Source organism: Alexandromys fortis, unplaced genomic scaffold, assembly GCF_014885135.2.
Source record: "Alexandromys fortis isolate MF-2015 unplaced genomic scaffold, M_Fortis_MF-2015_v1.1 scaffold_5, whole genome shotgun sequence".
Lineage (NCBI taxonomy): Eukaryota > Metazoa > Chordata > Mammalia > Rodentia > Cricetidae > Alexandromys > Alexandromys fortis.
The window spans coordinates 14,773,278-14,787,275 of record NW_026067924.1 but is presented as its reverse complement, the minus strand read 5'-3'; the positions used below and the strand labels follow the sequence as shown (position 1 = coordinate 14,787,275).

Genomic DNA, 13,998 nt, shown 5'->3' with positions numbered 1-13,998 from the left:
TCACATACATCTCTTAATAATACATCAGTGAAGATGGTCAGCTCTATGTTAAACTACACCCTTCACGGGGCCATTTGACACTACCTCTGCCTTGTTTGAGTCATCATGGCCTCCCACCTACGTCAATCAATGCCCTCCACTATGGTTTGAGTGTGTCGCTAATGCCCCAATTCCCGGATCCCGTGCTGGAGGCTCAGTCTTCAGTAGGATGCTGCTAAAGTCAGCACCTCCTCAGCGGTCTGAGTGGCCTTAGAAGGGAGTAGAGTCATACTCATGGAACATGAACTAGATATGTTTTCAATATTTGGTTATTACCATTCTTAAAGGGTGCGTATGTGCCACACAGCACACATGGAGACCAGGGGACAACTCTGTGGAGTTGGTCCTCTTCGTCTCCTTTTCTGTGACTTCTGAGGGGCTGAACTCTGGTCACCAGATGTGTCCAGCAACTGCCTTTACTTACTGAACTATCCTGACAGCCCTGGAGTTAGTTTTCCCACCATGAGCAGCTACAGAACAGATCTCTGCCACCGAATCTTTGTCTCCAGACTTTTGTCTCAAGATATGATCAGGCATGTCCCTACCATGATGTCATCCATCATTAGGGTCTCTACACAGGCCAAATCCATGAGGACAAGCTGATATTGGACTTTGTGTGTGAATCAACAACTGGTTCAGCCTGTTATTCTACCTTCTTTCATTAATTATAATTATAGATTCAAATGGTAAACTTATTTTTAAAATATTTTACCTATTTTTATTAATTCTTTGAGGCTCTCCTATAGTATATTTTGATCATATTGTCCCAGATACACCAACTTTGTGTCCTCTATTTTTGTTTCTTCACCTATTGAGACCATTTGTTCTTTCTGTATATTCTTGGATGTGTGACCTTCCGCCGGGGTGTGGCTGCCTCACCAGCAGTAAAACTCTCAAAGAAACCTGACTCACCCTCTTCCAGCAGCTATCCAGTGCAATAGCTTCTGGGTTAGGGCTGGACATGAAAGCACCATCCCCGCTCTCTGCTGGGATGCGGTCTACATTGCGCTTGCACAGGGCTTCTTGTGTATGTGCTCACAACTGCCCTAAGTTTATCTGTGTAGCCGTCCTGCTGCATGCATCCTCCAGCTATGGCTCTTACAGTCTTTCTGCTGCCTCTGCTGAAATGGTCCCCAAGTTTTGGGAGGAGGGGGATGCAATACAGGGATGCAATGTAGATGTCCCAGTTAGGGCTGAGCATCCCGTAGTCTTTTATTCTCTGTGCCTTGGCCACTTGTTGGCCTCTGTGTTAATCACCATCTACTGAAAATAGAAGCTTCTCTGATTAGTGTTGAAAGACGCGTTAATCTATGGGTATAACACGAAGTCGTTAGGAATCAGTTTAATACTATGTCCTTTTAGCAGGATAACAGAAGTCGGTTCTCCCAGAGGTTCTTGGCCTGACAATGGCTCCAGGTATGAGTTTCATCTTGCAGTGTGGGACTTAAATTCAATCAGAAAGTGGTTGGCTATGACCATGATATTCTTGCCACTACTTGTACATGGGCATGTCTTGCCAGACCAGTTGTTATTGTAACTTATAGGGTTCTGTAGCTCAGTTCTAATTGGTCTTAATAATAAAAACTTGGAGTCAGCTATCAGGGTGGTGAAAGCTGAAGGATCAGAGCAGAGTAGCCAGCAACTAGAGAGTTCTTTCCTCTACTAATGCACAGACCAAAGGGGTGATCCTGTCCTCAGACTGCATGGCTTCTCAGGATACACTGAGCTCCTGTCTCCTCCCGCCTTATATTCCTCTCTCTGCCCAGCCATATCACTCCTGTCTCTGCCTCCCTAGTGCTGGGATTAAAGGCCTGTGATTCTAAGTGCTGATATCTCCTTTGTGTGAGCTCTGTTTCTCTTTCAGACTAGATCAGTTTTGAGCAGCCCAGGGTGACCTTGAACTTAAAGAGATCTGTCTGCCCCGAGTTCTGAGATTAAAGATGTGTGCCACCACTCCATGGCCTCTGGTGACTTAGCTCTGCACTCTGAACTTCAGGAAAACTTTATCTGCTAAAACGCAAACAAAATATCACGACAGGTTCACAGTTGGGCAAGACTGAGAATTACTTTTCTCTTCGGGTAGAGTGCTGTCTTAGGGTTTCTACTGAAACAGCATGACCGAAACAACTTGGGAAGGAAGGGTTTATTCCATCTCACAGTCCATGTTAAAAGAAGCTATGGCCTGACCTGTGCCGTGAGCCACAAGTAAAAGGACAGCTGACAGGCCACTAGGCAAATCCGCAGGAGCAGTGAGGAACCTGGTCTGCAGAGCTTCGGGAACACCTCTCTTTTGAATAGTGCCCGTGAAGCCATAGCCTTCCTTCTCTCCACAGTGGGATTCATCCCAAAATATCCCAGCAGTGTATAAATCATTCTTTAAATTTGACTTCTCCTGTACTGGCAACTGTGAAGCCCAGGTGTGAAAGTACTCAACTCACTCAGCCAAACCTTTGTTCTAATAGTCAAATTTACATAAAAACTATATCCCCCCCCCCCCCCGGAGTTGTCATCATTGACAAGAAAGGAGCCCTGAGCAGGAGGCCCTGAGCAGAGAGACAGTATGTATGCTCTTACTGATAAGCAGGTCTGGGTTGCCCTGAATTTTCTCACAGCCAACCCAGGAAAGTATAACCTACTGGTCTTTGCTCTACTCTAACAAGCTCTTAATATTCTGTACTCACCTTCACCTTTCATTTGACACAAGGTCTTAGTCTAGGAAATTAACTGTTTACCCCCAAAAATAAGCAGAAAAAAAAGCTTGGGTCGCTAAACCAGCCTCAGAGAAAGGAATTTCTTCTCACCTGGGTGCCAGCGGATACTGCCCAGGGGTCAAGCACCATTCTAATCCTCCCAGTATCTACAGGGGAGCCTCACAGCCATGCCCCTTCTGAGATATAAGGTGCCTACTTTGTTAGTCTCCATGCATCTTGTTAGGCCTAAGAAAAGCATGCTTGGGACCATTGCTATCGCCTATGCAATTGCTAGCTATGTCTGTGTGGGTATATAAACTGCAAACCTTGTGGAATTGGGAGAAACATCAAGAGGGAAGGACCAAAAGGGAACATGGAAGAGGAGCATCGAAAGGGAACAGCAAGAGGGAAACATTGAGAGAGCATAGGAAGAATAAATAGAACATGAAGAAAATATTTATGTGCGTTAACTTATTTCATTCACCCTCAAATATCTTTCATCAGTTTTTGTTTGTATAGCGGTCCTTCTGCATCCTGAGAAGTTTAGGGGGCTGGCTAACCCCAGCATAAACCTCGATAGACCTGGAGGTAGAAACCTGGACACAGGAGCTGATGCAGAGGCCATGAGGGAGTGTTGCTCACTGGCTTGCTCCTTGTGCTTTGCTCAGCCTACTCTCTTGTATATCCTAGGACCACATGCCCGGGGTGACACCATCTACAGTGGGCTAGGGCCTTCCACATCCATCATCAGTCATAAAGATGCCCTACAGGCCAGTCTTACGGACGTATTTCTTGATTAAGATTCCTTCTTCCCAGATGACTCACCTTGTGTCACGCTGACATAAAATTAGCCAGCACAACTGACAGCTTGTCAGCCTCACACACAAGCACACCACTTAGGCCACATCTTCTTCTCGTTGCTCTCTGGATATCGTGGTAATATAAATCTCACAACGTAAAAGCATTTCTACTTTTAAGAGTTCCGTGGTCTTTACAAATTCAACACGTTGAAAGTTCAGTTTCTTTAAAACATCAAATCTCTCTAAAACATCAGAATTCTCTCTAAAATATCCCCAATCTCTCTAAATATCCAAATGTTTGTAAAATTCCAAAATCTCTTAACTGTTAGCTCCTATAAACTGAAAATAAGTTCAATGCTTTTTATTACAAGAGGAAAGAAACCAGGCATAGTTCCAATCAGATTAGAGCAAAACCAAAGTCCAGCTATGCTGAGCTCGGTGTCAGACATCTGGAGCTTATGATCTTGGGCTTGGCAGCGGTCCTTCTCCAGCTCCGTCAGCCACTGCACATACAGCTTATGTCACAGGCTCAAGTTGGCTCTACACCACAGCTGCTACTGTCCCTGGTGGCCATCCCATCATCGTATTGGCATCTCCAGTCGCTGAGTTGTCCTGATGTGAATGGACTGCACCTTCACCAATAGCCTCTCCTGGGCTCTCCTTGGGGACTCTGACCCTGCCACATGGTGCCATGACTCAACTTTTCTTCATGACCCCTTCAATCCTCGGACTTCTCATGCAACTAAGGCTGTACCTTCACTAGTGACTCTCCTGGTCTTTAGGGACTCCAGTCCTGCCACACAGCATCAAGTCTCTGCTCTCAATGATTCTTCATGACTTCAAAACCAGTACCACAAACTCTTATACATTACCAAAGTTGGCTTTCAGTGTAAGATGCAGCCCCATCCAACTCTGGGCCACTGTCACTGTATGCTAACCTCGAGAAAATACTCACCAGAAGATTGCATCTACGTTGCTTCTCTCTCTCTCTCTCTCTCTTGATTGTTCAAGACAGGGTTTCTTTGTGTAGCCTTGGCTGTCCTGAAACTCACTCTGTAGAGCTTCAAACTCACAGAGATCCGCCTGCCTCTACATGGGATTAAAGGTGTGCGCTTTTAAAAGAGCTTGCTGGGCTCTTTTTACCCACCACTAATTTCTCAGCTCCTGTTGATCAGCATTGATTGCCGCAGAAAAGCAAAAACTTTGCTTTAGTAGTTCTTAATTCAAAATACCACCTAAATGGCATTGATAGAGTCGTTAAGGAACTTTAAAACTTCCCTCTGCAATTTCACATTCTAGGCCCCCATCATCTGCGTTGCCTTCAACCTTATTTTCCAGACTCCTATAGAGCAGCCCAGTGAGTTCTGAGCACTCAACAGCTTTTCCAGCCAAATTGCTGTGCTAAAACACCATGACCAAATGCAGTTTGGGGAAGAGCTTATTTCATCCCACACTTCTGCCCCACAGTCAGTCATCAAAGGAAGTCAGGGCAAGAACTGGAGGCAGAAACCTGGAGGCAGAGACCGCGGAGGAGTGCTGCTGACTAGCTTGCCCTTCATGGCTTGCTCAGTCTACTTTCTTACATACCCGAGGGCCACCTACTCAGGGGCAGTACTACCCACATCTCATATCAATCAAGACAATGCCCTACAAGTTTGTCTACATGCCAGTCATACTCTTATTAAGATTCCCTTTTCCTAGATAACTCTACTTGTGTCAAGTTGACAAAAAGTCCATCAGTACACACTGCCCAGCACTGTGACAGATATATCCCAGTAGAGATGAAGCTTCTAGATCAGAACCAGCTTGATACCTCCATGTGCTATGACTCAAATACATGGTGTGTACTTAACCTTCTCAGTGCTGGGAATGGGTCTTATCATCAAGGTCTAGGAGGTCACCAATAGCACTGGCCATAGCCTTAAATGACACTAAAATCCTTTTTAAAGAAGTCACTGGAAACTAATCTTCTACTGTAGAAGCTCCCATAGACAGACGAACAGACTGAAATGAAGTTGCTCTCTAACAAGACGGCAATGCCCTTACTGGGTACCACAGGCTAATAAATAAGGTGCTCAGTGCCAGGAATGGGTTACATCTTCTGGAGCTGTCAGTCACTGAGGCCCGCAGACCTCCAAACAGTACAGGCTGTCATTCATCTTCGCTTTCTACCAGCTAAATCCATAGGAAGAGCAAAATTATTTTTCTTATAAAGTTAGCCTATCCCAGGAATCTCCTTATTAATAAAAACAAACAAACAAAAGACAAAAGCAGGTCAATAGCGCCTCTTAACAGGCCTGTTTCTACCAGGGCCCTCTTACAGCCTCTCATCAGCGTCAGGGCTGGGGTATTCCTGTCACCACGCACTCTGTCAAAGTAAAGCTGGAATTCCTTGGATGGTCCACAGGTCCTGACGGAAGCAGCCCCTTCTCCGCCGCCTCTATGACAGCTTCTTGCATTCCTTCCTAGTTCTTGGTCCACTATGGGCCACAAAGACCTCCTTGCTGTTCTGGAAACCAAAGTAGCCATGTCTCTGTGCAGTTCAGGATTCCCCCTTATCTCTCTTAGTCCTTACATCCTAAGGAAGGCTGGCCTTGAAGTTATAGGAGGAAATGTGTCCCCTTCTAGAGTAAGGTGTTGACGTCTAGATCCTCCTCATTAGTGCCTCAGAATGAGACCGTGCTTGGGGATAAAGTTTAAAGAGGTGATTAAGTTTAGCTAGGTACCCAGCATGCAGGAGGCAGAGGCAGGCAGATCTCTGTGAGTTCGAGGCCAGCCTGGTCTACAGAGCTAGTACCAGGACAGCCAGGGCTACACAGAGAAACCCTGTATGGAAACTGCTCCCCTCCCCGGCAAAATAAAGTTCAGCTAGGCCCTAAATCAGCAAATGTTCCCAGAAGAAGGTGATGGTGACAGAACCAAAACAATGTCTACAAGTGAAGGAGAGAGGCCTCAAGAAGAAGCCAGGCCTGCTGCCATTTTGTCCTGTCTTAGGGTTTCTGTTGTTACAACAAACCACCACGACCTAAAAGCAAGTTGGGAGGAAAGGGTTTAATTGGTTTACTCTTCCACATCATAGTTCATCATCAAAGGAAGTCGGGACAGAACTCAAAAAGGGCAGGACCTGGAGACAGGAGCTGATGTAGAGGCCATGGAGGGGTGCTGCTTCCTGGCTTGTTCCCCATGGCTTGCTCACCCTGCTTTCTTACAGAACCCAGGACCTCCAGCCTAGGGAAGGCACCACCCACCATGGGCTGGGTCCTCCCCTTTCAACTACTAATTAAAAAAATGCCTTACAGATTTCCCCACAACCTGATCTTATGGAGGCATTTTCTCAATTGAAGTTCCTTCCCCTTAGATGACTTTAGTTTGTGTCAAGTTGACATAACCCTAGCCGGCACATCCTCTGACTTCTAACCTCCAGAAGAGCAGGGAGACACAATCCTGTCACTTTTTAAGCCACCCAAACAGTACTTTGCTGTGCCATCCTCACAGACCTGTATTCTGTTCTGCTCCTGGCCCTTCCTCCTGACCTCTGACCTCTGGGCCTGCCTGTGTCTTTGCTCCCCACATTATCCATCACCTTCAACACACTTCCTTGCTGAGGAAGGTGTTTATTGTTTGCAGTTTGGATCCCAAGAACACAATGCATCACAAGAGCTCTCTACAAGAGGCTGGATCTCTGCCTGCGTGTATGTATGTGCACCTTCTGAGTCCCTGCCTTTCCCTGGAACTGGAGTTACAGGCTGTTAAAGGTTCACCATGGGAGGGCTGAGAACTGAACCCAGTTCTCTCAAAGCAGCAAGTGCCTCTTCAGGGCTGGACTCCAGCTCCCCTGCCCATCCTGCTTTTCTTTGGCTCAGCATTCCAAACACCCCAGAAATATGTGACAGGTAGCCTGCGCTCAGCAACTCCCCTTTGAGTGGGTGGATGTTAAGACTCTGGGGTTTCTACCCTTATCGGTAGGCACCTATTTTCAGGGAGGCTGTGAATGATAGGGAAGCCATGATTTCAGTGTTGCCTGCAGGGGTAACATCATAAATGAAGGAGGAAGAAAATTTCTAAACTAGTTTTCTGTCTTACCATCTATCCCCTCATTGTCCACCCAAGTGACAGCCCTTCCCTTCCCATTAAGACTGAAAATCAGAGACTGCACCTGGGCTTTTCCCTCCCCTGAACAAAGCTCACACAGCCTTTCTCAGTGTCCTTGACACAACTCCTACACAAACAGCTCCACGTGCAGCCTACACGTACAGATATACAGCCTCTACCTATAGCTCCCATATATAGTGCGCTCTCTCCTGCCCTCTTCTACACACACACACACACACACACACACACACACACACACACACACGAGGTAGAGAGCTAACAGTATTCAGCTCACTTTTATTATGCACCCCTATTCTTCTCTCTTATTTGAGATTTGAAAACGGGGGATCTGACAACATGGTGGGCATCGATCCCAAGCTCCAAACTTATTTGTGTCTTTTTGTTGTTGCTCTGTGTACCCCGGGGAACTGGGCTGGGGGGTGTCACGAGCTGGGTTCACTTTGGGTATCTGCTTCCCCCATAGGCCGAGCCTGCACCTGACAGCGCTCTCACCTTGACAGAGACCCCTTTCCAGCAGCAGAAGGCATCGTAGGCGGCGCGCACGGCTGCGCGGGCCTCGGGCGCCCCGCAGTCGGCCACGGTGCCCAGTGTGGCGCCGTTGGCCGGGTCGTGTACCGGGAAGGTGGCGGGGGCCGGGAGCCAGCGGCCTCCCACGAAGCTGTCCCCGCGGAGTAGGTCGGCGGGGAGGCCAGCGGGGCCGCGGGCGTAGCTGCGACGCTGGGTTCCCGCGGGCGCCGGGCGGCGGCAGCGGCCGGAAGGCGGCAGCGCCGGACGAGCGGCCCAGAAACTCCGCAGCAGAAAGCAGGTCGCCATGGCCCCGCAGTGGCGGCGACAGAGGCAAGGGACAGGCAAGCGAGCGAGCAGGAGCTCAGGGGTCGCGGGAAAGCGGGAGCGCGCGGCAACAGGGACGCGCAGGGTGGCGGGGCTGGCGACGGGGACGGCCGCTGAGGGTGGCGGGGACGCCGAGAGCGCCCTCTCCCTGTGCTCCAGGAGCTGCGTGGTTCTGAACCGGCCTGTGCTCCCCGCGGGCCTGCTAGTAAAAATGAACTTGCACACATAAAGTCACCTTTCCGGGGGTCGGGTGCTCACTTGGCATTCTTAGGCCTTAACGGTGACAGGAGCCCCGGCAATATGTTAACCAAGGCTAACATAGAGGTTCCGCATGCCGCAGCTCTTGAACACTGGGACTGGGGACCACTATTCGATGAGGGGCGAAGTGTACTCGGTAATCCGTCCTTTGCATGCTTTTCTTCATATCCTTCTTCATGAATTCGAAGCAGGGTGCTCCTGAGTACTGAGATATGGGGCAAACCATTCAACTAGGGGCGGGTCGAAGAAGTGAGGCTCAGGCATTCCCCTTGCATGCTTTTTTGCATATTTCCTCTGGTGGATCTTTGCAAGTAGATTCGTATGCTGCATGTCCTAGCTGCTGTAGGTCAAGCAACTTGCAAGGCTGAAGTCTGGCCAACTAGTAAATGGAAACAATCAAGGCCCAGACATTTAACCCCAGGCTTTGAGGGGCAGAGGTGGGAGGTTCTCAGTGAGTTCAAGGTCAACCAGGGCTACGTAGTGAGACATTATTATTATTATTAGCAATAGGATGTGAGGATTGAACATAGCAAATCACCCCAAACAGCATCTTCATTCTCTGGATACATCTCAAACTTTACAGCAACAAGGAACCCCAAGTTAATTTGGATAAAAGAAATAGCTGGTCCATGCTCAGAATTTGGGGGTCAAATGCAACTCAATATTATTTTTAAATATTTATTTTATTTATTTAATATGTATACAATATTCTGTCTGTGTGTATGCCTGCAGGCCGGAAGAGGGCACCAGACCTCTTTACAGATGGTTATGAGCCACCATGTGGTTGCCGGGAATTGAACTCAGGACCTTTGGAAGAGCAGGCAATGCTCTTAACCTCTGAGCCATCTCTCCAGCCCCCCCCCCCGTTTTTATAAGTATTTCTTTTTTTTAAAAAAAAAATTTCGAGACAGGGTTTCTCTGTAGCTTTGGAGCCTGTCCTGGAACTAGCTCTTGTAGACCAGGCTGGTCTCGAACTCACAGAGATCCATCTGCCTCTGCCTCCCGAGTGCTGGGATTAAAGGCGTGCACCACCATCACCCCTGTGCGTTATTTTAAGATGCCAAGACTTAACATTTTCTCGTGTTCATGTTCAGTTACTGTAGATGGTATGAAAGTGTCTTGCTGGCCTTTCTAAAGCACGTAGGGTTTTCTCTTATTGATAAAAGGATAATAATTATTGAGAAAACGTGACTATGTACCCTAGTAGAAGGAAGACCTACATCTCGCAGCCTTCCTTCCTAGAGTTCTGGGGTTACAGGCAAGAGCTGCATGTCCCAGTTAGGGTACTGTATTTGCAAAATTCCTAGGATGTCCCTTTAACCGTGGACTTTGTCTTTTGCTGAGTCAGAGCCTTCTAGCTTTGTGCCAGTCAATATCTGGCGGAAGTCGTAAGAGCAGCATTTGATTGTGTGTGCAGGTGGTGTGCACATGCAGGTGCCTGTGTCTGTTTACTATTTTGTCCTCTATTTTGTTGAGGGGATTGGGAAGAGAAGTCAAGATAAGAAGGGCCTCGGTGGCTATCCCAATCTGGCGTTTTCGCCTGCTACCTATAGGGGGAGCTCTACTAACAGTCCATTCTACCTAGTATGGCTTTCCTTCAGACCAAGTCTTATTGGCTGGAGGCCCTAAACTTGAAATCAGCTGTGAATCTCACTTTCCAGTCCAGAATTTATTCTCTCTGTGTGTCTTTCTGTCTCTTTATCTCTCTGTCCCCCCCTCTCCCCCTCCCTCCTTCTTTCCCTTCCCCTCTCCCCTACTACCCCCCTTTCTAACTTAAAAACAAAGCAAAACAAATCAAAACCAGGATTTCATTCTGCAGCCAGAGTTGACCTCAGAGGCACCATGTAGCTCAGGCTGGCCTTGAACTCAGCAAATCCAAGTGCTGGGGTTCCAGGCATGTGTCACCACCCCTAACTTGAGAAGATGTCTGAAGCCCTTCCTATTCCCCTTCTCAGCTGGCTGGCCCTCCAGGCACCGCAGGAGTGATACCTAGGAGCCTACCACTCAGCGTCTCTCTCTTTTAAAGTGAGAAGGGAAAGGAAGCCCAATTTAGGTACAATCTTGCTGTATTAATCTTCCCACCAATGTTGCAGTAAAACTGCCATTTATTTACTTATTTGATGAAGGACAGAGTTCACCAAGACAACAGTCCCTATAGTCTGAGAAGTGGCATGTCCCATGTCCCATACTGTTTTGTGCACCCCTCCCTGCAAACTCCCTTTAGAGTGGGAACAATTCCCGCCAGCCTTCTGGCTTCCTTCCCTGGTGTCTCCCAGACCTTGGGTAGGTATGCTCACTAGGGCCCATAGGAGAAATTCACTGGGGGAGGGAGGATGGCTTCCCTTTTCTCCATATGCTCCTGGGAACCATTAGTTTCCAGTTCCTGGCTTTTAAAACATATTTATTTGTGTGGAGAAGGGGGAGGGTTGCCAGATTGGCTCTCTCCTTCTACCATTGGGTCTCAGGACTTGAACTTAGGTCCTCAGGCTTGGCAGCAGGTACCTTTGCCTGCTGAGCTGTCCCTAAGGCCTCAGTCCCTGGCTTTGTCCACTTCCCCAGCTGCTGTCCTGGTCCTGTAATGTCAGTGACATATTAGACTACGGGAGAAATGACATCTAAAGCTGGGTCTGGTGGCTCACACCTGCATCATGTGTAGAGGCAAGGAGACGGAGAATTCAAGGAAGGCCTGGGAAGATGGCCCATGGGTAAAAGTGCTTGCCTCCCAAGCCGAGTGACCCAAGTTCAATCTCCAGGACCACGTAAAGAAGTGGATGCAGTGCAGATATCTGCCAATCCCATCACTCCTGTGGCAAGACGGGAGGTGAGGACAGGAAGCACCAGTTAGCCTGGACCACTCAGAGAAGCAGACCCTGCCTCGAGGGACCCTACCTCAACAAGGGGTGTGCGTGCATGTGTGTATCTCTCTCTCTCTCTCTCTCTCTCTCTCTCTCTCTCTCTCTCTCTCTCTCTCTCTCTCTGTGTGTGTGTGTGTGTGTATGTGTGTGAGAGAGAGAGAGATATTCCTGAAACTTGTTGTCTGACCTCCACAGATATGCCTGCATTCACCCTCATTGGTACGCGCGCGCACATACACACACACTTAAAAAAACAAAAGAAATCAAGGTGTAACTCTGCTACATAGAGGGTTTGAAAGTAGCCTAAACTATATGTGTGCCTTATGAAAAATATTGTACCTCATTTATCTGCACATGAAGACCTGTTTTCATTTCAAAGGCTTCATCAAATTTTGCTTTATATCTGTATTTAAGTGTTTAGAAACAATCTTATACTGACTACCCTAGTCTAACACTGCATACCTAAGTGGGCTTGTGTTGTAGCTCAGTGGTAGGATATTTGCCCAGAACAAAGGAAGCTCCAGATTTGATCCCCTGTACTACAAAAAACAAACAAAACAGAAATCAACAAAGAAAAAGAATAGAAACCCATGGTGAATTTGAGGGGAATTTTTTTTCCCGGATAATAGTTGTGGACATATATTGCCCTTACTGTATACTAATCTTCATTAAACATGAATTGTATATTTCCTCATCCCATGCCCATGGTGGAAACTCTCCTTGTCTCTGAATCACAGAGACGCAGAAACATGTTTTGATAACTTGCACATGGTCTCTCACTGAGCCTATAACTCACTGATTTAATTAGGCTAGCTGACCAATGAACTTCCGGGATCTGCCTGCCTCTGCCTCCCCCGCACTGGGGTTACAGATGTGCGTCACTGTGCCTGGCTTTTACAGTATGGTGAGGATGGGAACTCGGGTCCTCATGCTTGTGATTGAGTGACAAACCATCTCCCAGCGTTTCAGATTGTTCTCTGGACACTGAGAACTATAGTTTAGCTTTCTCTTAAAGTCATAGCTTGAAGAGAAACATGCAATCCTGTTTTCATGGCTACAACATAACACAAACTTAATAAAAACTCAAAAAAAAATTCTCACATAACCATTGCATTGTACTAAGTGAAGATTTCCTTTTTTATTGCTTTAATAAATATAGTCATTCTAAACTTTAAATGTATAAAATTCACAAGAAATTTGAGATTAGTGTTGGTTAGTAATGGAAGCTACTTTTTTCTCTGGTGCTTTTGTGTGGCTTGGTTTTTGATATCTGCTTAGCCCTTTTAGGTAGGACTTTTCCCCCCTGGTGATCCTTGGCAGTTCTCTTTCTGCTATCTTTTTTGTTGTTTTAAGATTTTTACTGCATTTATTTACTTGTGTTTGTGAGTGGGGAATAGATTCTCACTTGGGGATTGAACTCAGGTCATCAGGCTTGGCAGCAAGTGCCTTCACACACTGCCATCTTGACAGCCCTTTGCTTTTCAGAAAGGGTCTCAGTGTAGTCCAGGTTAACCTCAAATTTCTATAAATCCCCGTCTCTGTCTTTAGAGTGCTGGGATTACAGTGTGAGCAACCACACCAGATTTTCTTTTGTTGATGGGCTACTCTTGGGTGCTCTACAGTATACTAAAGTCCTACTTTGCCATCACTGCCACCTCACCTGAAGACTTTAGGAGGCTCAGAGTGAGAGTGGGCGCCAACTCAGACTTCTGCAGGCAGAGTGGTCTGGGGGACATGCCCATACACACACAGAATGTGTGGATGGTTAGCACAAGAGGACGCTGAGGAGGGCATATTCATTGAAGGGACAACTGGCTTCCACTTCACTTGACTGTCATATGATGGAGGAATGTTGGTTCAGGAAGTCAGTTTTTTGGGGGGTTTTAGTTTGTTTTGTGTAGAGAACTAAAATTCTAGATTTATATGTGAATTCACTCACTTAAAAAAGTTAATCTGGCTAGGTATCCTGGCTCATACCTACAGTTCGAACACTGGGAGGTACAAGCAGGAGAATCTGGAATTTAAGGTCATCCCTGGCGATGTAATGAGGTCGGAGCTATTCTGGCACACGAAATCCCATTGACAAAGCTAAAAGTAAACACTATTCTGGCACACGAAATCCCATTGACAAAGCTAAAAGTAAACAAAGTGGTGTAAGTTTATAAACACCCTGCTAGCCAAATTAAACAAAACAAAACAAGAAAACAACTTCTAGCCTGTGGCTTAAAAGTAGTTAGAAGCAGTGAGGCCCCATGTCCCTAGGTGTAAAACTACAGAATTCATTTCCTGGGGGTTGAATGGGGACGAGCTAAGATTACAAACTCTGCCTGGCAGCCAGCCGACTTAAATTATCCTGCCTTTTGTTCATTCATCTCTTCCACTTGCTTAGCCTGAGAATGAACGCTGTCTCCT

The 13,998-nt window shown here is 47.0% G+C and overlaps 1 protein-coding gene across 2 annotated transcripts in view; it reads right to left on the bottom strand.

Moving 5' to 3' along the window:
* Positions 1-8,605, bottom strand: part of Aldh5a1 (aldehyde dehydrogenase 5 family member A1) — a 33,164-nt gene extending 24,559 nt beyond the window's left edge. For both annotated transcript variants that reach the window (XM_050142399.1, XM_050142398.1), the window contains exon 1: positions 8,135-8,605. In XM_050142399.1, the coding sequence (XP_049998356.1) occupies positions 8,135-8,455 (321 nt within the window). In that variant the 5' untranslated portion in view covers positions 8,456-8,605. The remainder of the gene's footprint in view (positions 1-8,134) is intronic.
* Positions 8,606-13,998: the final 5,393 nt, after the last annotated feature.